The 27301-nt window shown below is 31.9% G+C and overlaps 2 protein-coding genes across 2 annotated transcripts; one reads left to right on the forward strand and one right to left on the reverse strand.

The window, feature by feature from the left end:
* Positions 1-10198: 10198 nt before the first annotated feature.
* On the forward strand, positions 10199-21589 carry LOC112702885 (ABC transporter G family member 31). Its single transcript, XM_025754108.3, has 24 exons — positions 10199-10813; positions 10933-11053; positions 11174-11262; positions 13293-13377; positions 14383-14545; positions 14620-14696; positions 14782-14926; positions 15241-15542; positions 15644-15925; positions 16560-16876; positions 16952-17112; positions 17186-17289; positions 17664-17820; positions 18047-18112; positions 18192-18313; positions 18424-18756; positions 18834-19124; positions 19226-19309; positions 19417-19550; positions 19752-19979; positions 20177-20348; positions 20422-20509; positions 20721-20887; positions 20997-21589. Exons 1-24 carry the CDS (start codon positions 10452-10454, stop codon positions 21276-21278), a joined length of 4332 nt encoding a protein of 1443 aa, XP_025609893.1. The 5' UTR covers positions 10199-10451; the 3' UTR covers positions 21279-21589.
* Positions 21590-21983: 394 nt separating this feature from the next.
* Positions 21984-26786, reverse strand: LOC112702886 (vacuolar cation/proton exchanger 3). The gene is made up of 11 exons (XM_025754109.3): positions 26246-26786; positions 25061-25128; positions 24898-24926; positions 24615-24811; positions 24309-24524; positions 24077-24190; positions 23864-23980; positions 23657-23710; positions 23312-23428; positions 22727-22820; positions 21984-22471 (listed from the first exon to the last, which is right to left on the reverse strand). Exons 1-11 carry the CDS (start codon positions 26600-26602, stop codon positions 22425-22427), a joined length of 1410 nt encoding a protein of 469 aa, XP_025609894.1. The 5' UTR covers positions 26603-26786; the 3' UTR covers positions 21984-22424.
* Between the last annotated feature and the right edge of the window lie 515 nt (positions 26787-27301).

Genomic DNA, 27301 nt, shown 5'->3' on the forward strand with positions numbered 1-27301 from the left:
TCGAGGTACAGCAGAGCTCCACACCTTAATCTATGGTGTGTAGAAACTCCACCGTTGAAAATACATAAGAACAAGGTCTAGGCATGGCCGTGAGGCCAGCCTCCCAATGATCTAAGATAGCATAAGAATAAAGATAGCTACCAAGATGCAAATACAATAGCAAAAGGTCTTATTTATAAGGAACTAGTAGCCTAAAGTTTACAAAGATGAGTAAATGATATAAAAATCCACTTCCGGGCCTACTTGGTGTGTGCTTGGGCTGAGAATTGAAGCATTTTCGTGTAGAGACTTCTCTTGGAGTTAAACGCCAGCTTTTGTGCCAGTTTGGGTGTTTAACTCCCATTCTTGTGCCAGTTCCGGCGTTTAACGCCGGGCAATTTTGAGCTGATTTGAAATGCCGGTTTGGGCCATCAAATCTTGGGCAAAGTATAGACTATTATATATTGCTGAAAAGCCCAGGATGTCTACTTTCCAACGCCATTGAGAGCGCGCCAATTGGGTTTCTGTAACTCCAGAAAATCCACTTCGAGTGCAGGGAGGTCAGAATCCAACAGCATCTGCAGTCCTTTTCAGTCTCTGAATCAGATTTTTGCTCAGGTCCCTCAATTTCAGCCAGAAAATACCTGAAATCACAGAAAAATACACAAACTCATAGAAAAGTCCAGAAAAGTGAATTTTAAATAAAAGCTAATAAAAATATACTAAAAACTAACTAAACATACTAAAAACATACTAAAAACAATGCCAAAAAGCGTATAAATTATCCGCTCATCACAGCTCTACAATGAAAATCATCCTTTCTGATTCAACAAAGAAGACCTTCTCCCCAATTGCTGAAAAACTAAATGAAGATAACTATTCTACATGGAGGTACCTTGCAATTCTCACTATTGAGAGTCTTGGTCTTGAAATTCATCTCGATCCCTACAAGATCCCTGAGCAGTTCACAACTGATGCTACCAAGAAAACAAGAACAGAATTTGAAGAATACAAAATCTGGTGCCAGAGAGATAGAACCCTCACAACGTGGCTCGTTGCTTCCATGACTAATTGCTTCAAGAACAAAGTGATTCACCTCTCAAGATTTTTTGAAGTATGGGCGAAGATTGATGATTACTTTCAAGCAGCCTCTTCTGCTCGTGTTCAAAGTCTCAAGAGTCAATTGAGATTGTGCAAGAAAACAGGTTCCGCTGCTGATTACTTGTCTAAAATTAGAAGAATTGTTGATGCTCTATTTGCTGTAGGATATGAAGTGCCAGAAGATGATCATCTTCAGGCTATTATTGAGGGTCTTTCTGAAGAATATACAGTGTATATTTCTTCCGTTACAGCAAAGAGAGGGTCTTTTAGGATTGTAGAGGCTGAAGCATTTTTGCTTTCCCATGAAGAAATGCTTGAACACTTCAAGAAACCAACTTCTGGCAGGCCTATCGCCCATTATGTGCAGAACCCTTTTCAGAATTTCGATCCCAACAGAGGTAATACTTTTAGAAGAGGACGTGGAGGCAGAAATAATAGAGGAGGCAGATTTGGATACAACAACAATAACACAAGAATGCAGTGTCAACTATGTGGAAGAATGGGTCATGTGGTATGGAACTGCTATCATAGGTTTGATCAGTCTTTCAACCCTAATTCTGGAAACCCTAACTCATCTTCTCAGCCTCTCTACCTTAATGCTCAACCTCCACCACCCCCTTCCAGTTTCCATCAACCAACTGCATATCTCACAGGCTCTTCCTCCTCCATAAGTGATGCTGCCTGGCTAGCAGATTCTGGTGCGAGCCATCACTTGACCCCCGATCCATCCAATTTGCTAACTTTCATTGCGAGCAACAATGACTCCGATCAAGTGTATGTAGGTAATGGGTTAGGTATTTCCATTCAAAACTATGGTTCTTCAATTTTGCATGATCCATACGCTAATGTCACTTTTCTATTACAAAATTTACTCCATGTACTCCAAATTTCCCAAAATCTGCTTAGCGTTTCTAGGTTTGCAGCTGATAATGGTGTCTTTTTTGAATTCTGGCCTGATTTCTGCTTTATTCGTGATCAGGCTACCAGAGAATTTCTCCTACAGGGCATTGCTAGGAATGGGATCTATTCCTTTCACAATCTCAGAGTTCCTAGGCATGCTTCTGTGAAATCTTCTTTGTCTTACCACTCTACCTATTCTCATAAACTTTTTAGTAATAATCATCCTTCTATTTCAATACAATGTAATTCAGATAGGATTAGCAATCAAGAAACTAATCCTCCTAATTTTTGTTCTTTTCACAGTTCTTGTAATCAGAATAGTAATAATACAATCTTGTGGCATAAAAGACTTGGCCACTGTGCAATGAAAATAGTTCATATAGTAATGAATCAGTGTTCTATTCCTATCTCTAATTCTGGATCATCTTTACAATATATGTGTGAAATTTGTCCATTGGCTAAAATGCATAGACTTCACTTTAATGAAACTCAACTACATATCATCAACCATTAGAATGTGTTTTTGCTGATCTTTGGGGACCTGCCCCGGTTAATTCCATAAATGGATTTAGATACTATGTATGCTTTGTTGATGGTTTTTCTAAATTTGCAGTTATCTTCTTGCTTGAAAATAAATCTCAATCTTTACTAGCTTTTTAAAACTATAAAAGACTTATGAAAAAACAAACAGGACATCAGATTAAGGTTTTACAAACTGATAAAGGAGGTGAATTTTTATCCACAACATTTGTTGATTTTCTTAACACTCAGGGCATTCATCATAGACAGTCGTGTCCCTACACACATCATCAACAAGAAAGTGTGGAAAGGAAACACAGACATATCACAGAAATGGGACTGTCCCTTCTTGCTTTTGCATCTATTCCCTTCCAATTTTGGGAAGATGCATTTGTAACCTCTGTCTATATCATAAATAGATTGCCTACACATGTTTTAGACAATAAGAGTCCTTATGAAATTTTATTCCATCAAAAATCAGATTTTGCCTTCTTTAAAGTTTTTGGATGTGCTTGCTTTCCTTATTTGAGACCTTATAATAGACATAAATTTGATTATAAATCTGACTTATGTCTCTTTCTTGGATATGATTCTACCCACAAAGGTTACAAATGTATGAATAAGAATGGTAAGATATATCTTGCAAGACATGTAACTTTTATTGAGAATTTGTTTCCTTATCAATCTATGTTTTGTGATTCCTCAATCCAATCTACTATAGAGACTGTTGCAGATACTGCAGAATTGACAAAATTTGTAATTGATCATCCTTCTTTACTTCCACTCTCTACACAGCAACCTTGTTCTCCAACTACTCCTCTTCCATTGGCATCACCTAATCCTTCCCATACTCTTGCTCAGCCTGCCCCTCAACCCTTACCAACTCAAACTCCATCACACCATCCCACACCCATTTCTATCACTGACCCTGAGACAAATTTACCTCCCAATACACCTTTAAATACTCATTCTATGATCACTAGATTAAAAACAGGCATCCGTAAACCTAAGGCATTTGTCACACAAACCACTGACCTTATACACCATATCCCAACTACTGTCAATCAAGCCATTAACTGTCCACATTGGAAACAGGCAATAGATGCAGAGATACAAGCATTACAGCGATGTCGGACTTGGATTCTCACTGAACCACCACTAAACTCAACCATTATAGGAAGCAAATGGGTCTTTGCTATCAAAAAGAATCAACATGGTGAGATACTCATGTATAAAGCAAGGTTAGTAGGTAAAGGTTTTCATCAAAAGGAGGGAATAGACTACGAGCAAATCTATTCCCCAGTTATTAGACCAACCACAGTGAGAATCATTCTAACTATTGCAATTTCCTTAGGTTGGCCATTAAGACAATTTGACTTTGATAATGCTTTTTTGAATGGCAGATTGGAAGAGAATGTCTTTATGGCCCAACCACAAGGATATGTTAGTACCAATAGTCATTTAGTTTGCAAACTAAATAAAGCAATCTATGGCTTAAAACAAGCTTCTAGAGCTTGGTTCAAGACATTAGAAGATACCTTGTTCCAATTTGATTTTAAGAATACAAAATCAGACATTTCATTGTTCATAAAACATAATCAGTCACATGTAATCTATTTATTAGTATATGTAGATGACATTATTGTAATGGGCAATAATTCAAAAGAAATTGAACTATTGATATCTCAATTGAACAGAGTTTTTCTGCTGAAAGATCTTGGCAGGTTTAACTATTTCTTAGGCTTAGAGGCAACTTATCTCCCTCATGGTGATATGATGCTCTCTCAAGTCAGATACACAAGAGAGTTACTTCTAAAGGCAGGAATGCAGAATTCTAAACCATTACCTACACCAGTGGCTACAGATGTCAAACTCTTCTCCAATGATTCAGAACCGTTTGAAAATCCAACACAATATAGGTCTATAGTGGGTGCACTGTAGTATCTCACTATGACAAGGCCTAATATCACATTTGCTGTTAATCGTGTGTCCCAATTTGTGCAAGGTCCAACTTTGCTACATTGGAAAAGTGTAAAAAGGATCCTCAGATACTTGCAAGGTACGTTGGATCATGGGATTGTGTTCACGAAAGCTACTGATTTTCAAATTTTCTCTTTTACAGATGCAGATTGGGGAGGGGATTTGGAGGATAGAAAGTCTATCTCTGGATTCTGTGTATATCTTAGGAACAATCCTATATCTTGCGAGAGCAACAAACAAACTAAAGTGAGTAGAAGTAGCACAGAGGCGGAATACAGGACTATGTGTGCAGCTCAAACAGAAATTATGTCCATACAACAGCTTCTACAAGAGCTTCAGATTCCTCAAACCGTGGTGCCTACTATCTACTGTGATAATCAGAGTGCGTGTCTTCTTGCAGCAAATCCTATACTTCATAGCAGATGTAAGCATTTGGAGTTGGATCTGCATTTTCTAAGGGACCTAGTTAACCAGAAATCTCTTTATATTATGCATATTCCCTCTTCTGATCGGATTGCAGATTGCTTAACAAAACCACTGTCACAACACCTATTTGATAGGTATAAGTGCAAACTGAGAGTATTTCAGAACCCATACCTCAGTTTGAGGGGGCATATTAAGGATAGAGAGTAATGGTATACAAGAGCAGTGTCCTTCTTTGTATTGTCTTTCTTTGTATTGCTGTCTTTATTGATTAGTTACTAATGTCCTTCTTGATAAGTTTTGAGCTTCAATAATCACTATATATATATATATATATATATATATATATATATATAGCAAACTTGGCTTAGCAAATATATGATTCTGAAAAGAAATGAAACTTGATTACACTCTCATTACAAGTCTTTGTCTCTGTTTTAATTTTTCTTTTTCCTTTCAAACTTATCACTGCTCTTTTTTATAGAGCTGAGCTTACTATGTTTTTTTTTCTCTGAATCTTTTACACACACTAGAAAAAATTCTATATTTAACTCATGAGATTTTGATTTTACTTTGTGTAAAATTTTCGGGTACTGTTTCTATTCATTAATTAATTACTGATAGTTCATTCATATGTCAGAGTTTAAAAAGACCCAAGATATAATTTGAGAGGGATACTAGTCTAATCAGTAATTAATTCGGTATAAATTTGCTACATAACCCAATTTTTTTCTTCAGAAAGAGTGATTATTAGTAGTACAGATGATATTTGTTATTTCAACGAAAAAAAATCGTTCCTATTCTCGCTTATTTAATCCTTTCTTTGCTTTTGTTTTTACAATATCCAAGCCAAATTTATTTAAACCAAATTTGTATAAACAATTATAAAATTAGATATAATGTGTGTTTGGATTACAGTTTGTAAATGAAAGTTTGTATAAAATTAATTTTGATGAAAAGTAAGTGTAACGTGATTTATGTTTGACAATTTTTATATCAAAATAAATTATGATAAAATAAATGTTGTTTAAATTATACTACTCAAAATTATTTTTAGATAAAAAATTAATAAAAAGACATCAATTTAAATATTTTTTTATATTATTCTATCATCTTAATTTAAATATTTAAATATTATTAATTAATTTATAATAAAATTAATATTTACTTACTAAATTAAAGTAACATATGAAGGTTAACAAAATATATTTTATAATAAAAATAAAAAAATATATTTTATTATTTATGAATAATTTTTTATTTAATTTGTCTTTTTAAATAGGATCATAATCTATATTATAAAAAATTATAATAAAACATAATATACGAGCATTATAATTATAAATTTTATATAATCGAATAAAAAATTTCAACCAAAACAAAAATATTAGACATAAAGAACAGTAAATAATAAAAAAAATTAATATGAACAAAGAAACAATAAGAATTACAAAAAATAATAATATACATGAAAAACAGAACATTAATAAAAATAATATAAACATGATTTGTCATATAAATAAAATAAATATAATAAAAAATAAAAATATAAAAAAGAGTATTATAAATTTTATAATGTCAAATAAAAAAATTTAATAATTTTTTTAGTACTATCAGTACTCTTTAATTTATTATTATTTTAAACTATGAATTTTTATTATTTATGAATTTATTATAATTTATAATTAATTTTTTATTTATTTTGTCTTTTTGATAAGATCAATTCATATTATACAAAATTTTGATAATAAATGTAACATATAATAATTATAATTACAAATTTTATAAAGTTAAATAAAAAATAAATTTTTTTATACAAAACGAAAATAGAGTACATCAAAAAATAGAAAAAAAAACTCATACAAATAAGAAACAATAAAATTTTCATAAAAATATATATTATATGAACGAAAAAAATATAAAAATTAAAATATAAAAGAGAGTACTAAAAATAATAAAAAAAATAAAATACACCTTTCTAGTAATTAAAACAAATCCGAATAATTTTAATAAAAAAATTGAAATGAAAAACTACGAAAAATTAAAAAGAAAATACACCTTTCTAGTAATTAAAACAAATCTGAATAATTTTAATAAAAAAATAAATGAAAAATTACAAAAAATTAAAAAGAACTGCAGTAAAATTATAGTAGTTATTGGTATCTTTTTGATAGAAAAAAATAAAAAGTAAAGTTAATAAAAAAAAAATTTCACCAGATTAATAGGAGTAAAGAGTTGTTAAACATAAAAATAAAACATTTAAAAAAGTCAAACATACTTTTTCAATACATTTATCAAACGTCACTCATAATATGAAATATTCTACTTCTAATATGCTTACGTTGTCCAGATGTTATGCGAAAATAAGGACGCGTTGTTATAGCTTTCTGGACTTCATGTCAGGCTTTCTCATAGCTTTTTGGATTTCGTGTCAAGCTTTCTCTCTTTCGACTAAAATTATAATAGTTATTCTTTTTTTATTTGAGTAACCTATTATTTTATTTATACAAATTTTAAATATTGACAAATTTATTCATAAAATATTTACGATGTCTTTTGAATTTTAATGTTTCAAAAAGTATTATTAAAATTATATTAATATGTTTTATTATTTAACAATATTTTTTAAAAATATTGAGGTAATATTATTAGTTCTCAAATTTTATGAATGTAATTCTTATTAGTTTTTAGAATAATTTTCGATGCACAGATATTAATAGATATAGGCAATCGGATAGTTGCACTCTGTAAAATGACATTATTTTTGTTTTGACACTTAAATAGCCAAAAACAATATTGTAAGTGTTTTTTTCCAAAGCAAGTGTTTTCACATTATTTTTGAGCTATTTGAGCATCAAAATTAAAATGGCATCATTTTACAAATTTCATTATGGTATCTGGCTGTTTATATTAACGTTCCATTAATATTTGTATGTCGAAAATTGTCTCAAGAACCATTGTAAATTAAGTTTACAAAATTTGTAAATTAAATAAAAACAATTGAAATTTTAAAGACTAAATTAAAATTCGCACAAAAATCAAAAGACCAAATTAAATATTAACTCAAAAAAATATTATTAAAAAAGTGGTACCAAAATATTAAAAATTGCAACTTTAGTTTTAACAATATGTATATAATAACCACCGTAATTATAAATATTTGAATTCATCCTAGAATATATATATATATATATATATATATATATATATATATATATATATATATATATATTTGTCAAACCTACATACTTTTATAATACAGTGTAAAAATGTAATTTGTTTCATATATATATATATATATATATATATATATATATATATATGGCTAAATATTTAATTTATTTAAAAATCCCAATTTAAACATAATTTTTGTATGGAAAAGTTTTTAAATTGGGAAAAAAGAGTGATAGATGGCTGTTATTGGAAAATAACCAAAATAATAACACTTATTATGTGAAAACTAATTATACCAGTCTCTCTCAAAGAACCCCTTGTCCAATTGTATTCGGTTATTCACTCCTTATAAAATAACCTTCTAGTCAATATAATATTCGTACCTTTCTAATAAAAGAGTATAAAGGGAGCAAGAAAAGTAGAAAATTAAAGTCAGTCACATGTTTAAGTAGAGAAACTAAAGTCTCTACATATAGCTTTTGCCACCTTTTTCCCTTTAATTTGTTAATTCCTCAGATATGGGATTTTTCACTATTTATCGTGCTTTATAGGCATTACTAATTTCAAGTAATAAATAAAAAATCATAATAATTAAATTCAAAATACTATTAAATAAAATAATAAATATTAGTATTCAATTACTCTTATTGTTTCAAAATATTTATTAATTTATAATATTAGTACAGTAAAAGTTCAATATACATTTAGATACACTACATTTTCAATGAATTAAAATATTGAAGTGATAAATATTTTAAAATGAGGAAGTATGTTTGAGATGAGAAAAATTAGGTTACAAGTAATTTTCAACTAAGTAATTCAAAAATAAGGGTTTGTTCTTTTGTCTTTTGTCTTTTGTCTTCCTAGCTTTTTCATTCTATGAAAATAACACAAAAAATCTGTCAAAATAACATGAAAATTATTATGAATAACACATAAATTTTATAAAGAAACACGAAAATTATGAGAAAACAACTTACAAAATATATATAAACAACAAAAAAATAACTTCAAATTAACACATGGATTATTTTTTCATCCATCTACACAGCAAAATAATTTGTGGGGTACAGCCGTATAATTAAACAATACACTATTATCATGTAGTTGCAAGGAAAGAAAATGCTTCAAGTAATCGAGCACCATTATTTCAAAATTCACTTATTAGTTTACAACTATTTCCTTATTTATGGTATGATCTACAGCTCACGTTGAAGGGTACAGACGGGGAAGAGGAAAAAGAAAAGAAAAAAAAAAAGTGGAGGAGAATGAGGGAAAAAACGTGAGAGAGAAAAATAGAATAAGAAAAAGAAATAAAAAAAAGAAAAGAAAATGAAGAATATTGAGGTTCAATAGGGACTTAATTAGAAATGTGATTAAATATCAATTGTATAGTTATGGACAAATATATAACTTGAAATGGAAAGAATTAAAACGATATGAATGAAGCTTTAGTTCCTCTCTACAGCTCTACTGAAGTGGGTACTAAATAACCACAAGTCCATAATGAACTAGACTCCATCAAAATGGAATTAAATTTACAAGCGTGAAACTGAAAACAAATATACTTGCATGCGAAGGGAAAAAAATAACCTTCCTTCCATATGCTTCTCATTACGTCATGGCGTTTTTTAATTTCCACTCAATTCTGTTTTTGATAGAGAGAATCTCTCAAATAAGTAGAAAGAATGTTAAATAGAAAAAAGGAAAAATACAACTCTAATAAATGAATAAACATCTTCAATTTGGATTGTCTCTAATCTCTAAGTCTCTAGAACATCGCCTTTGAACTTCAGTCATACTCCTTTTAACTTTTTTTTTTTATTTTCCCACCAAAAAACACGTGTGGGCATGAGTCACTGAAGAATAGGACAACAGAGCAATTATACATAAAAACACATGGCATTACAAATCGTGAGTTGCATGAAACTATAAAACACACTCCAGACTAGAAAAAAGCCAGCTAAGCTACAGTAGCTAATTGCATTTTCGCAACTCTCCAGTTTTCCCTAACTGGTCGACCCAGCCTTGTAGTTCAAGGCATTTTCCGTAATTTCATCCACCTTCAAAATTCGCGGTAGTATCTTGTTATATAATAGTAACACATAACACAAAGCAACGCATCACAATTTTCTCACGCATCACTCTTTTTTCATGCGACTTCTTTCGTTCTTCTCCGATCTAAACCGAAAACTGTAACTAATACTCTTCTCTAGAAGAGAGAGAGAGGGAGAAAGCGAAAGAGAAACGCTACATTTACATCGACAGCGATTGAGAGAGAGAGAGATAACTGTTTAGAGAGAGAATAACGGTTTAGAGAGAGTGTGTGAGAGAGAGATAACAACGGTTTAGAGAGAAAGAAAGGCCGAGAGGAAATGACGACCTCCGATGGGAGCGAGTACTTCGAGATAGTATCGATCGGGAATGAGAGCTTTGCGAGGGCGTCGAACGCTGAGACGGTGGAGGAGGACGAGGAGGAGCTCCGGTGGGCGGCTCTCTCCAGATTGCCGTCTCAGAAGCGTAGCAACTACGCCGTCCTCCGAGCCTCATCGTCTCGCCGGAGATCTCCCTTCGGCTCGGAGGAGAAGTCGAAACCCGGCGGAGGTGAAAAAGAAGAACTGATCGACGTCAGGAAGCTCAGTCGCCAGCACCGTGAGCTCGTCGTCAAGAAAGCCCTCGCTACCAACGAACAAGATAATTACCAACTCCTCTTCGCCATCAAAGAACGCCTCGATAGGTAACGATCTTCTTTCTTTTTCTTTTTTCCTTTCTCCTTTCCTTTTTTCTTTATCTCTAATAATCAGAACCGTATTAGGGATCCGTGATTTTTGCTTCTGTTTTGTTGAATAATGATAGGGTTGGATTGGAGGTGCCGAAGATTGAAGTGAGGTACAAGGATTTGAATGTGCATGCTGATGTTCAAATCGGTTCTAGATCTCTCCCAACTCTGATCAATTTCACTCGTGACGTCATTGAGGTTTAATTTCATAATTCCTTATTTCCCTGATTTATTCTTTCTGTATTTCTTTCTCTGATTATTATGTGCCTCATTCTAATTTTGAAATTGAATTAAATTGTTTCATGTGGTTACGCGCAGAATATACTAACGAGTTTGAGGATATTTCGACCTAGACGGCATTCACTTACTATATTGAACAATGTCAGTGGTGTTATCAAACCTGGAAGGTAAATAGTCTTTCGTAGATACTAGTTTAAGCCAACTAGACGAAACTAATTCACCGCAAATTCAAATCCTCAAATGCTTCTCTAACCAAGAAGCGAAGAATAGTTATCTGTGTGTTTCGAATGTGAGATAAAAGTAGATATTTTCTCATTTCAAAATCAGCATGGATGAAATTGACAAGAAATAAATAATGGAACTGAAATTTTGTCAATCTTGATAAAAATTAGTTGATTTGTGTTATTAAAGTTTAAAAGGAAAATTATATTTAAAAAAATGGTATTTCAAAAAGAAGATTTTATAATTATTTTTATGTAAAAATTCTTTTTTACTTTTAGATAATAAAATTAAATTTTAATATATTACAAAAGTGTTATTTTTATTTAAAGTACAATCAAATAAATAAATCATACTTTTATATAAAGTATTTTTATAAAAAGATGTTTTAGTATTTTTATTTGAATAACTGTTTTAAAAAATTTCTTTTTTTTAAAATAAAAATATTTAGTAACTAAAAAACTTTAACCAAAAATAATTAAAATTTATTTTATTTAATATTTATTAATTATTAAATAATTAATTAATAAATATTAAATAAAATAAGTTCTGACATTTTTTTTCTTTTAAAAATTATCATTTTTAAAATATGTTAACTATACTGTGTACTTTGAAATAAGTACCTATAACCATTTATTTCTTCATATATAATAGTTAAAATTCAATCTAATTCAGTTTAAATTCAAATAAAATCATTTAGGTTTTTTTGGCCGTTTCAAGCATACCCATGCCATTGCATCGAAATCGTTATGGCAACAAAAGTAAGAAAAAACTGGCCGTAATGCCGATGCACTGAGTCTTAAATAGCATTACAGGTTTGAAAAATGATATTTGTGAGTTTTTTTAGTACATTTTAAAATTATATTTTTCTTTTTTATATTAAAAAACAAATTCTTCACTTTTTTTTAGGTACATTTCACTTTAAATGCTAAAATAATTAAGATATATTCAAAAGATTATATAAAAATAGTGCATATAACATTTACCATTTCTATAACTAGAATCTCCAAGAATTTGTTCAACAGTACTGAAATTATGTTTGATTAAAAGTTCTTATTTACTTAGTATTACCGTAAAAGCAATTGTTCTAGAGCATGTAATAAACTTAATACTTGACACTTAAGGTAATAATCCTGTTGAAAATGTTGATCAAGTGGTAGATATTAACAGGCCAATAAGTTAATAAGGTAACTTATTAGCAACCAATAATCTTTCCATTTCTAGTTTGCGTGTTTTGAATGGAGTGTTGAGAAATGGATAGTAGATACATGTTTTAAACAGACAAAATAATTAATGAAAAAATCTAGGGACCAGCAATTTTATTGTATTTTGGCCATCATGTAATCAGCAGAAAAAGGTGAGCCATTGGATGAAATCTCACACGAATCTCATACCATTAAATCATTATTAATGGCTATTTGATGGCTACCAATCACAAAAGTTGCTGGTTCTTAGCATTGCTCATAATTAATATTTTATAGGACAAGCTATAATATGGTTAATTTTGAATCCCATTAAAACATGTATTATGCATTTTGCTACTTTTTTTTCTATTTTTTTAAAGCAATAAGAATAAGATTCACAGAATCTCATTCACTTAGATCATAATTCTATAAAAAAAAAAATGAGAAGATTTTCGTTAATAAAAACTGATAGATGCTAATAATTTAGAAAGTATTTATATTTTTTAATTTAGATTCAACAGAAAAATCTGAATCGAGGTTATTCAAATAATACTTACCTTAATATAATTTTTTATAAAAATAAATTTCTTAACAATCTTCCTTATGTTACCAAACTCAAACCTTAAGCTGAAGCCTATATCAATAGCGCTATATAGTTAGTAGTTGGCATTTGGAACAGAACGTGATGACGTTGTTATCACGAGTCAAGGGTTCCTTTTTTTGGTAGCTATGGGTTCAGTATTTTCATGTGTCTGCTTTGTTCTAATAATATGTATCCCACTTTCGTTGCGTAGGATGACTTTGCTACTTGGACCTCCGGGATCGGGAAAGTCCACTTTACTTTCGGCTCTAGCGGGCAAGCTTGATAAGAACCTAAAGGTGCAAACTGCAAATATCTATATTTGTCTTGGTTTACTTAACAAAAGCCGTATAGAAGATACTTACCTCTCTTTTCCAAAATATTACTAACACAATTAAGAGTGAAGAAAGCAAAATCTGAGCTTGTCGACTGATAAAATTCTGCGTGCTACACTGAAAATCATTTCAAGTATGCTTGGTTAATTAAGCAAAATAGTGGCTTCTAATTATTTGCCCTATTTTTTAGTATATACTCGTAGAGATATTTTTTTTTTTATATATTCCATGAACTAAATTTTTTATACTCCATAAAAAGGTTTTAATAATTTATTTTGATAAAAGAAAAAGGAATAAATAATAAATAGTAGATATTGTGGATAAAAAAAAAAACTTACACCACAGAATAAATAACATTTTTCTGTTTTGAAATAAGTGGTCAATAATGATATTGTAAAGTTTGATTTATATTAATTGTATTGTAAAGTTTAATTTAACAATATTTAATAACTAATTATTGAAGTATTGTACTATGCTGAATAACTGTAGCTGACTGTTCTCAAACTCCTTGTACACTCTTAAATTTGATTGTATTTTGGTTTAAGTGACAATTTTGAACTCTTAAGGATTCTTCAAATTCATATAAAATTAGGGGGGAAAATGGAAATCAACCAACAATTACAACTCAAACTCTGAATCTTGTTCATCATCTGCTATTTTGTTAGTGGTTATTGGTTAAAAACTTAAAATAATTGATTTCTTAGCAAAAACCATAGAAGTTGCTCAAAAAGGATAATAGTTTCAAGATGGAAGGAAAGATATTCTAAATTAATTTTCAATGTCAATAATCTAATCTCTGTCTTATTACCACAATACCTGTAAGACTTATTATGTAAAAGGAAAAAAGCAATGGCTTCCGGGAATTGGCATGTTACCTGGGTTTCTTGTTTCAATTTGATTGTTCATTAACGGTCCCTTGTTTATAAAGCGCTCCTATTTTGATTTATCTTTTTGTTATATGTCCTACAGAAAACTGGCAGCATAACATACAACGGCTATGATATAAATGACTTTTATGTTAAACGGACATCTGCTTACATTAGCCAAACAGATAATAATATTGCAGAACTGACCGTGCGAGAAACTCTTGACTTTGCTGCTAGATGTCAAGGCGCAAAAGAAGGTTTTGCAGGTAAACTTAAATATTTAAATTATTGACAGAAAAATTTCTTAGGTGCTGACAACTCTTCCATCTTTTTCTTACAGTTTATACCAAGGACCTGGGCCGCTTAGAGAAGGAAAGGAACATACGACCTAGTCCAGAAATCGACGCATTTATGAAGGTTATCATCTTTAATGTGTGTGAAAATAACACGTGCCTCAAGGCTATTCTCTAATGTCGAATGTGAAATTCGATTTATTCCACAGGCATCATCTATTGGTGGTAAAAAGCACAGTGTAATAACTGATTACATTTTGAAAGTGCTTGGTCTTGATATTTGTTCAGAGACCATAGTTGGTAACGAAATGATTAGGGGGGTCTCAGGTGGACAAAGAAAAAGAGTTACAACAGGTTTGTCTTTACCCTTTTTGTGGAAGTAACTGCATTTGGTTGCCGTATTTGGTTATAATGTGTAAGGTATTGAGATAATTAAAAGGGGAACTGGACTTGAGTTATACAGATATTCTTAATTGTGCAAATTTGGGTTATATCTCATACTGATACTTGTTGGTAATAGTGCTTGTAGTTGGTGTATTTGTTCCTGGATTGGCTAGGAGTTTCTAGATGATCCATTAATGATGAATTGAATGAAATATTTTGACTGTATCTCAACTATTACTGCAATTTAAGCCGCAATCAATGAGTTGTTGCATTGCATCGTTTAGGAGAGATGGTTGTTGGTCCAAGAAAAACACTATTTATGGATGAAATATCAACTGGACTTGATAGCTCTACCACATACCAGATAGTAAAATGCATAAGGAATTTTGTCCATCAAATGGAGGCTACCGTGCTCATGGCCCTCCTTCAGCCAGCTCCTGAGACATTTGACCTGTTTGATGATCTGGTACTCCTATCAGAAGGTTACGTGGTATATCAAGGCCCAAGAGAAGACGTACTTGAGTTTTTTGAGTCAATAGGTTTTCAACTTCCACCACGTAAGGGTGTTGCAGACTTTCTTCAGGAGGTAGTATATTTTAGTATATTTTAAAACAAAGCTTTTTATGATCCTTCGAAGCCATAGCATCCTTAAATTTTTGCTTATTAATAACATCTTTCTTTTGTCAGGTGACCTCTAAAAAGGATCAGGAACAATATTGGGCTGATCCTTCGAAGCCATACCAATATATCTCAGTTCTTGAGATTGCAGAAGCCTTCAGGAATTCCAAATTTGGAAGCTATATGGAATCCATGCAGGCTCATCCGTTTGATAAATCAAAATGTCATCCTTCAGCTTTGGCTAAATCTCAGTTTGCTGTGTCGAAGTGGGAGCTCTTTAAAGCTTGCTTTTCACGAGAAATTATTTTGATCAAAAGGCACAGTTTTCTTTACATCTTTAGGACGTTCCAGGTAATCTTGATTTGATATGGAATTTTAAGATGGTTGTTTGAACTTCTTTTTTCTTTTCAGAACATATCTCTTTATCAATTCAAAGTTACATGATATGGTTGTAGTAGCAGCACAGAGTTCAAGAAACCAAACCCAAAGCATCACATGATTTTCTATCGGATAGTACTGTTATTAAATAAGGAAAATAGTTCAAAGAAATATAAACTTACGTATGGTTTCTTGTTCTTAAAATTCTACCATGATTCAATCGTATCGGTATCACATCATGTAGGTTTCCCTTCAACAATCTCTTGATCTGATCTATATCACTTTCTAGAGTGCATATTTTCACTTTTCATTGAAAAACCCATAAAGACTCGATGGAAGCCAGTGTACTAAATGAGCACTTCTCACATCTATGACTGTTGTTGAGTTTGGCTGGTGACTATATAGATTTCCTGCTTACCTGTCCTTGACGAACTTTGAGGATAAAACCTAATAATCTTAAACGATAGTGTCTCTGAAATGGTAATAACTTAGATGTTACGGATTCTGATTTCTGTAATTTGTTAAATGTTTGTTGTTCTTATTTCTTCTGTTCCTGTCTATTTTCTCAGAAATTGTGTTTTACTTTATGTTTCTCTTCCGCTTGAAGGTTGCTTTTGTTGGATTTGTCACATGCACAATATTCCTGCGAACAAGATTACATCCCACAGATGAGGTTAACGGAAACCTTTATCTTTCTGCTCTATTTTTTGGGCTCATTCACATGATGTTTAATGGTTTCTCTGAGCTACCTCTCATGATAACTCGGCTTCCAGTATTTTATAAGCAAAGAGACAATTTATTCTATCCTGCATGGGCATGGTCTCTTTCTAGTTGGATTCTCCGTGTACCCTACTCTGTTATTGAGGCTATAATATGGTCTGCTGTTGTATACTACACTGTTGGATTTGCCCCTTCCGCGGGAAGGTACCTTAATTTCATTACATATTTCAGTTGCAGGTTCTTACCCTTGTAATCATTGAATTCTGTTAAATGTTTCAGGTTTTTTCGCTATATGATTTTACTGTTTACAGTGCATCAAATGGCATTAGGTCTATTCCGGATGATGGCATCTATCGCACGGGACATGGTTCTTGCGAATACATTTGGATCAGCTGCACTGTTAGTTATATTCTTGCTTGGAGGGTTTATTATCCCGAAAGGTAGGTGGCAGCACAATGTTAGCAAAGAAAATTGAAAATATTGCTGTTAGTGATTGTTGTGCTATTCCTTCAGGTGTGATTAAGCCATGGTGGATTTGGGGTTACTGGTTGTCCCCCCTTACATATGGACAACGCGCAATTTCTGTTAATGAGTTTACTGCTTCAAGATGGATGGAGGTATTTTGTTTTGCAATGCAACTCTTCCTCTTTCTGTAACAACTGATCTTTATATTCAGCATTTCAGCTCCTTCTCACTTGATTTTAGTCTGTAACCATGGCAGAAGCGAATCATTGGTTGTTTGGTATAAACTCTTGACTCTTGATTAGGAAGGTTTTCATTCCAAAGAATCAATTCGTATGAAAATCTTCAGCTGCTGGTGTAGGTGCAACAATGACTTTTGTATCTAAAATTGGTAAATTTACTAAATGATGATGATGTTAATGTAGGCAATCTGACCAATGAGTAGCCTTTGATGTCATCGTTATATAAGTACTCCTTATTTGGAATTGGCTTAAAGAATATTTATAAATTATTATGTAAATTTTTGCAGAAATCTGCAATTAATCACAACACAGTTGGTGACAATATCCTCCGTCTACACAGCTTACCAAGTGATGGTTACTGGTATTGGATTGGTGTTGGCGTTTTGGCACTCTATGCAATCTTTTTCAACAATATGGTTACTGTGGCCTTGGCCTATCTAAATCGTAAGTTTTGAATATATTTTCTCTTTGTACACACACACGCACACTCTTTTCCTCTTCCCATTTTATAGCATGCATTCTCTGTTACTATATAATTATCACTGTCATTCCTTCGACCCACTTTTTTAAATTCTATTTTCTGTTCATCATTGTTTTCTTTGTGCCATCTTCTCATAATCCCCATTTTCCTTTCTCTCTAATCCTTTTGTCTTTATTATTTTTAATACAGCACTTCAGAAAGCACGGACAGTTATTCTTTCTGACGATGATTCAGAAAATAACTCTTCTAGAGATGGTAATGAGCCAAATATAATGTGCAGGGTTAATCATGTATTGACCAAAATTGTCTAACAATCCATAACTTGGTTTTGCAGCTACGAATCAGGTCCATGAATTGACTATTAGAGAAGAAAGTAATAAGAAAGGAATGATTCTTCCATTTCAACCACTGACAATGACATTCCACAATGTTAATTATTCTGTTGAAATGCCGAAGGTGGTTAATTTGTACTTTAGGTCTAAACTAATTTGTTAATTTTTACATTCCACTGAAAAAAGTCTCTTCCATTAACTGGTTTGGATTTTTTTTCCCCTTTTCTCAAATAGGTGTTTAGAAAGCAAGGCATACCAGAAACTCGGTTGCAGCTATTGTCAAATGTGAGCGGAGTTTTTTCACCTGGTGTCCTTACAGCACTAGTGGGGTCTAGTGGGGCCGGAAAGACCACTTTAATGGATGTACTTGCCGGCAGGAAAACTGGAGGGCATATAGAAGGAGACATTAAAATATCTGGTTACCCAAAAGTGCAACGGACATTTGCTAGAATAGCAGGATATGTTGAACAAAATGATATACATTCTCCTCAAGTTACGATTGAGGAATCCCTATGGTTTTCTTCATCTTTACGCCTGCCAAAGGATGTCAGCATCAGTCAAAGACATGTAAGTTGTTTAACGACACATTATGTACCGTATTGGTTTGAATTATTTCCAAATTTTGATTCACTGAGATATTACAGGAATTTGTTGAACAAGTAATGCAACTTGTTGAGCTTGACACTTTGAGACATGCATTGGTTGGTATGCCTGGCAGTTCTGGATTATCAACAGAGCAGAGAAAGCGATTGACAATTGCAGTAGAGCTTGTAGCAAACCCTTCCATTATTTTTATGGATGAACCTACATCTGGACTAGATGCACGTGCAGCAGCAATTGTCATGCGAACTGTTCGTAATACGGTTGATACTGGAAGAACTGTGGTTTGCACCATACATCAACCAAGTATTGATATATTTGAAGCATTTGATGAAGTTAGTTCAATTATAGCTTTTTTCGTCAGTTAAATGTTCCAATAATTAGCGATGCACTAGCTTCTATTATGAGCCTAATACTTGGTTTTCTTGATTCCCAGTTACTTCTTATGAAACGTGGGGGAAGAGTAATATATGGGGGAAAGCTTGGTGTGCGCTCACAGATAATGATAGACTACTTTCAGGTGAAATGACACTTTAGCCTCTTTTCTGAAACGAGTCAGGATGCAAGTTTCTCTGCTGTGTTGTTCATATCTTTGGTTTGTGATTATTTTCCTCCGTGATTTTTCAGGGAATCAGTGGAATTCCCCCCATTCCAGATGGCTACAATCCAGCTACTTGGGTGCTTGAGGTTACTACTTCGGCTGTCGAAGAAAGAATTGGTGCAGATTTTGCAGACATATATACAAGTTCTGACCAATTTAGGTGCTTGTTTTTTTCTAATATATAGTTTCTTTGATATTGCATAATCTTTCATTACAATTTGAGAACAGACTGGTGATGGGTGATATTTAGGGAGAAAAAAACTATCCTTTAGGAGAGGAAAATTGATTTTGGAACTGAATGATTAATCTGTTTAGTCAATTTTGTTGTTGTCAATATTTATTTCTTTTAAATTTTTACCAGGGAGGTGGAAGCTTCGATTCTTCAAAATGGAGACCCTCCTGCTGGCTCAAAACCACTGAAGTTTGACACCACATATTCACAAAACTTGTTCTCCCAATTTTATTATTGCATATGGAAACAAAACCTTGTGTACTGGAGAAGCCCACCATATAATGCCATGAGGCTATTCTTCACTGCAATCAGTGCTCTGATATTTGGAACTGTATTTTGGAAAGTTGGCTTAAAAAGGTAACTGCCCTCTATGTTCTCATTTGTTGTAAAGAGAATGCTTTCAATAATTCGAACACTAAATCAAAGGGACAAAAAGTTAGAATTATTCTCCATTAGTCAAAGGATGACTCCTTATGAGAGTTGATAAAATGTAATTTCTCGGGGTCATTCCCTCTAACCCAAATAATCAAACACTTATCATAATCATTCTGTAGGTCAACTCCTCAGGATCTTATGGTGGTTATGGGAGCTCTGTATTCTGCATGCTTGTTTCTCGGGGTAAATAATGCTTCTTCTGTGCAGCCCATTGTTTCTATAGAAAGAACAGTGTTTTACAGGGAGAAAGCAGCTGGGATGTACTCTCCAATCGCATACGCTGCCGCTCAGGTATATATATTGCAATACCGGAAACTATTTCCGATGTTAACGTTTTTTAAATTTTACTTAATCTCATTGACAGGGGCTGATAGAGATACCATACATTGCTGTTCAGACTATTCTATTTGGTATAATCACATATTTGATGGTCGAATTTGAAAGGACAGCTGGTAATATTTCAACTTACCGTATGTAGATATTTCTCCCTTTACAATCTATAATTCTATACAATGAATCTGGCCTACTTCTCCTCTCCACAGGAAAAAAAAAGTGTGTTGAAATTTCGTAGTAACTGAAAAGAAGCAAAGCAAAAATGAATATACTTTCTTCATTGAGAAAAAAATATGCATCTGATCAATGAATATATTTTCTTCATTGCAGCGAAATTTTTTCTCTATCTCTTGTTCATGTTCTTAACCTTCACCTACTTCACCTTTTACGGCATGATGGCCGTTGGATTTACTCCTTCTCAACACTTGGCAGCTGTTCTTTCCTCAGCATTTTATTCTCTGTGGAATCTTCTTTCTGGTTTTCTTGTGCCAAAATCGGTGAGTAATCCTTTGCTTGCAAAATAATTTTACTGCTGGTTCAAACCATGAAACTTTTCATTTCTCTTTTATGGATTCTGATGTTATTGACCCCTTGTTATTGTTTCAGAGGATTCCAGGATGGTGGATTTGGTTCTATTATATCTGCCCGGTTTCGTGGACATTACGTGGCATAGTCACATCTCAGCTTGGCGACGTCGGAACCACAATTTCGGGACCCGGATTCAACGGCACTGTGAAAGGATACTTATCAGCGAGTCTTGGATATGATGATAAAATCAACGGTATTTCATCTGTGGGACTTTCAGTGATAGTTCTTATTGGATTCATTTTAATCTTCTTCGGCTCTTTTGCCATATCAGTCAAAGTTTTGAATTTTCAAAGGAGATGAGCGTTTTAGATAGGTTTTAGAACTATGAAAAAACAAAATTGAGGGTTAGGGTATAGGCTTAGGTATGTACATTTACTATAACCTTAAATAAAGTGAGTTTTATAGATGTAGTTTTTATTTACATTTACTTGAGTCATTTACAGTTAGTCTTTAGTTCAATAGCTTCTAGAAAATTCAGTCAACAAGCTTCCTCATCGAGTGAGTTTAAAATGTAAAAGTATAAAGTATAAACAAACAGGAAAGTTAGGATGTTCATTCTGTCATACCCAACAGTTCACTTACATGAAGAGATTTTCTGATATGATTAGCTATGATCAGTTGTTTGTTCTTCTGTTTTTCAATTTGTTACCAAGTGTCCAGTCAATTAGAATAAGTTTTCAGTAGATTGGTAGTTACTAATTATATACAAATATAGTTCAGACAGGCTGATTCACTCCGTAATCAATCATTCAACAGACATATATCAGTGAATGATTTTACCTTAATTTCTTGCAGCTTCCACAAACTTCCCTGAAACTGCTTCCACCCTGTCTCCCTCGATCACCATTCTTAATATGCTCTAGTCATATTAGAATATATAAACCCATCAGGATTTATTTGTACACACCAATAATCTTAGAAGTGTTGCAGATTTACCAACATAATATTTAACCATTTTTATAGTGATTAACACAACATTCCTTATTCACTGAACTACTACTTGAATTTCACTATTCAAAAGGAATTCTTATTCCTTGGTAAAGTGTATATATAAGTACATGAAAGCGGAGCACATAAATTAAATACATGAAAAAGTAATATCCATTAAAAATAAGGAAAAAGTAGTTAGGGAATTAAAACAGGGGAATAAAAGGGTAAACAAAAAAAGAAAAAAAAAAGGAGGGTGGAGGGAGGGTTTGGATATGCGAAGACCCAAAATCTTAACCTTATTATTTCTTTTTCTAAGAGTAAATTTAACCTTATTGCAAAGAAAAAGTTATACAAAGCATTGAAATATGTTTAGTCTCAAACCCTCGGCTACTAAGGCACATATGTTATGTTCCACCAAGCATAGAAAAGGTGTCATTCTCCAATCCAGGTGAGGAGCTTCAGTTACAAGCAAAAGAGGGTGACATAGCTTAGCTTCCGGGAACAAAACCATTTTATTTAGGCCACAGCATGATAGGATGTTTTAGTTTCGATGTCAGGGTCGTCTGCATCATAAGAGAAACCATGTCAATTCAAGAACCACTTCATAGTTTACATGCTAATTGGACAAGTACATAATTAGATATTCTATTCAATAAACGGAGATCTCCTAGGGAATTTTCCCCAACATCAAATTTTCTATATTTAGCAGCATATCTAATTTATTGTCCTTCAACATAGAAATCAGAAACTAAATTGAGATGCACAAACTGAAATTTAAGTTGCAATATGAGATGCAATACGCTAGGATTATAACTTACCGGTAAATGGAGTTTTGAGAACAAAAAAGCACGCAGCAATTACAATGTAACATAGGGTAAGAACAACTCCCTTCAAGTAATGTGAAGTTCCATCCTGCAAGAGATACAACAAAAATCTTCTGTAAGGTAAAAGAAAACAGAAATTGGCCATATAAATTTACGGCAATGGTTCTTGCACCCTCAGGAAATTGGAGGAAATTATCTTGTGTTGTATTATTATATGGTAGGTCTAATTATACACATATTTAACATGTAAAAATAAATTTCTTTACGCATTTTATTTGAACTTGGAATATCATACTCTAATCTCTAATAGTTAACTTATCGCATAGTTTCAAAAAAAAAAAAAAAAACCGGAATCTTAAAAGTGTACTTCATGCATGTTCCACAAGCTTATTTTTGTACAAACTTTAACTAAAAATTATATTAATTAAAGAATTCATTATTTCATATGTTAAAAAGATACATAATAGACTTATCATACAATAATATATAATTGGGATAATTTACCCTCAAAATTCAAAAATTACCGTAGCAATTTCCTAATTTTAATATATAGAAGGCGTAGAGCATTTATAGCTTTACCTGTAAAGTAAATGCCGTAACAAGAATTGCCAAAGCAAGACACCCTGTGTCAAGAAGATTGAAGTCCAGATCCATTCGAATGCCCATTATCCATGCAACAATCACACTTAATGGAACCTGATGAAAATCGATTATTCGATAGATGATCAATTTTTTCAACATTTTCAATAATGATCCATCACGCTTTTTCCCTGTTTTACACTAAGTTATATTCACACTATTTGTTGTACACCAAGTTACATAAGGGGATTTCATACTCCAATAGTTAAAGAAAATAAGTCGCGTTAATATGTCTATTAAAAGAATAACAATAACAACAAACTCCTACTATTAATTCATTCTTACCACAAACATGGAAATTTGAGTTGCCGATCCCATGGCAACGCCCAAAGATATGTCCTGCATACATGATAATTAATTGAACCATGAGCCCCCACTAATTTATTTCAAAATATCACTTTACAGTTAATATATCTAAGTCAAGCATGATACGGAGTGAAATTTCTATTAAACTATATAGTACTTATATAACTGACAAAAATTAAACCATACCAACTTGTTCTTAAAAGCAAATATGATTGCACCAGCATGTTCAGCAGCGTTCCCAACAATTGGAAGCAAGATTAGGCTAATGAAGCTAACCGAAATGCCCCAAGAATCTGAAGCAGCCTATTTAAAACAAAAGGGGATTAATTAATTGATCATGCATGGTACTGAAGAAAAAAATTCATAGCTACAAAAATAATCATATATATATATATATACCTCAATGGTTCCCACAACATATTCGGATAGCACAGATATGACCAATGTCATAATAACCAACCATGAAAATGAACTCCAAAATCCTAAAACGGCCTTTTCTTCATCATCTTCTTCCTGTAGACGTGAAATTCCCGCACCAAATAATTAATAAAGTGGTATATATAGTCCAAGCTAAGGTTGTTTCTGATTTTGGCCTTTTGCTAACTAACTTGAATTTGAATTATTGTACTACCTCTTGTGCATCAAATATTACTCGATGAGTTTTTAACTGGAAAACAATATATGCAAGATATGCAATTAGCATGACAACACTGCTTGCTCTTGACAACTGAAGGGTAGAAGTGGCAATTGAATAACTTCCCCCTGCTAATGCGTATTTGAACAGTAATGGGAGCAAATGGCACAGCAACCCCAGCAACAATAGCAGTGAGTTCACATCTGCTTGTTTCTGTAATAATAATAATAATAATAATAATTTATGTAAATAGAACAAGTAATTAAGTTTAATTATAGAATTTAAATATTATTATTATTGTACCCTGTCATATCTTTGCTCCCTCTTAAGGTTGGCCAAGCCACCACAAAGGAGTGAACTACCAAGAACCAAAAGAAGGTTGGAGAGAATGGAACCCAAAAGGGAGAACTTGACAACATCCACTTTGTTCTTGCGCAGTGCTAATAATGCAATTATCATCTCCGTTGCATTTCCACATGTAGCATTCAGAAGCCCTCCAACTAATTATACAGAAATTTCCATTAACTATCTCAAAATATGCAATATCTTTGTGCAACATATATACTATATGTTAAAGTGTTTGTACCTGTTGGACCAGTGTAGTAGGCAATTTGCCTTCATGTTGGATGAGAATAATGAAAAATAAAAGGAGTTAGAAACACGATAACAAGAATCATAAATCATATACTAAATTATTATCGCTATAAATAAATATATAGCTTAGATAGGAGTTGTCATGGCAAACATACTCAGTGAGGAAGCTGACACGTTCTGCTAGCGGGGCAAGTCCGATTAAGCTTAATGCAAAAATCCACGGCTGCATAGGACAGGACAACCGTTTTCAAAATAAATACTTGGATACATATATTTTCTTGTCAAGTTAACAAATAAAAATAATTAAATAATAATTTAATTAAATATATCAAATCATTTAATAATTATTAATTTATAATTTCACATAAAAATATTTACATATAAATTTCTACCTTAAATAAAATATATATAGATTTAGATTATTATTTAATAATTAATATCCATGTAATTCATTTTTCTATTGATAATACATAAAATTAAATATTATAAAAAATATTTATAAAAAAATTTAATTTTAATATACCGTTGGAATATATACATGCACATAATAATTATAGGATGATCATTTGAAAGAAACGTAAAAAAAAAAAAAATGGTTAAATAGTTATGAAATGTTATATTGTCATTTCATCAAATTAGACACTTTATAAAATAGGATAAATTTAATAATATGATACAACTAGTGCTTGATAATCATCTCACAAATTCATACTAGTTTACATATTTGGGCCAGGTAAGATATATGCCAGACTTAAACATTATATATATAAAAAAAGAAAAAAGTAAAAATAAATGTGATTAACTATAGGTACTTTTTAGTTTTACTTATTCTAAACTGCCTATTGCATTAGGGTAAAATGGCTTTTTATATATTTTTTTTAATAAAGACACAGAAAGAAGTTAGTAGTTTTTTTGAAAAAAAAAAGAAAAAAAACTTAAGTCAAAATTTTAACCTTATAAAATTAAAACAGGAGACTTATAAATTGATTGTAATTACAAAAAAGGCATATAGTATTAATGGAATAATATAAAGTAAAATTAGTTAATCAGATACTAACAAATAAACAAAGACATTCTAATAAATGTTTTTTTTTATCATTATTAAATCTTAACTTTATTTTTTAATTCTTATACATAACTAAATTTATGAATAAAACGAAATAGAAGGAAACTTATAGTGACACTTGGAGTAACAAAATAAAAAGGGAAAAAAAGTGTTAGATATACATAACATTTTGGATTTATTACAATACCATAAAACGGGTTGACATAAAAAAGAAAATAAATAAATAAATGAAAATCATAAGAACCATGTAGTAAAAATGATGGTTAGAGCTTACCCTTCCAAAGCTATACAAATCTGCAGCAACAGCCAAAGGCACTGCCGGAAAAAGCACAGCAAGCTTAGTTCCAAGAATGACCTCTCTCAAATTTGTCACGAAATTCCTAAGCATTTCCATTCGACCATTGCTATTGTTTGTGACAATAATTGAATCTTCTGATGATGACTTCTTTCTCACCACCATTGATGGTGTCTTTGCAAAAATACCACTACCACTACCATTGATGTTGTTTGAAACTTCCTTATTGCTATTGTTGTTCTCCAAATCATTGTTTTCCATAGAGGATGAGGGTTGCATTGTATTATTATTATTATTATTGCCTTGTTGTGATGAGTAATAACTTAGAATGTGCATTTGAGAGAGAATAAGAAGAAGAAGAAGAACGGATGAAATGAAAACTATATAATAAGGTTCGTATATATGTAATAGGTTTAGTTTCTTTATTGCTGTTAGTTTCTCTTTCTCTATTAGGATATATATCGTGAAGATTAAATATTGTGTGCGAAAGTTAGCATTATCAAATGAATAATTAATATAGTGTTTGTTTTTCTTAACCAATTGACCATAGTAATAATAATAATGTTTTGTTATTATTAGGAAAAATAGTTGTAATAAACATAGACGGTGTGTTTCCAATGTCCGTAGCAGTGCAGTGCTATGAAGCTTCGTGGAATTTTCTCAAACAATATATTGCATGAGCCACGTATAGTGATAGGTGTTTTATTGCGGTACATATTCATGCCAATCGGCGAAATCTTAACCTTTATTGCAAGAGATATAGTAGGGAGCAAAACTAGAAGAATTTTAATCAATTTACTAATTAATTAGTACTATACATATTTGTGTGTGAAATATTGTTACTGTATAATATGGGTGATATTAATGAATGAAGAATGAATCTTCCTATAATTGGTACATGTGTGTCAGTGTGTCAACAAGGTTTTCCTTTCAAGTGTGGGGATCATTTTTCATTTGTCATTTCTTATGGCGTCACCTTGGGTCATGCCATGCCATATAGAAAGATATATAGTTATATGCATATCCTAATTCGCA

Source organism: Arachis hypogaea, chromosome 7 (assembly GCF_003086295.3).
Source record: "Arachis hypogaea cultivar Tifrunner chromosome 7, arahy.Tifrunner.gnm2.J5K5, whole genome shotgun sequence".
NCBI lineage: Eukaryota > Viridiplantae > Streptophyta > Magnoliopsida > Fabales > Fabaceae > Arachis > Arachis hypogaea.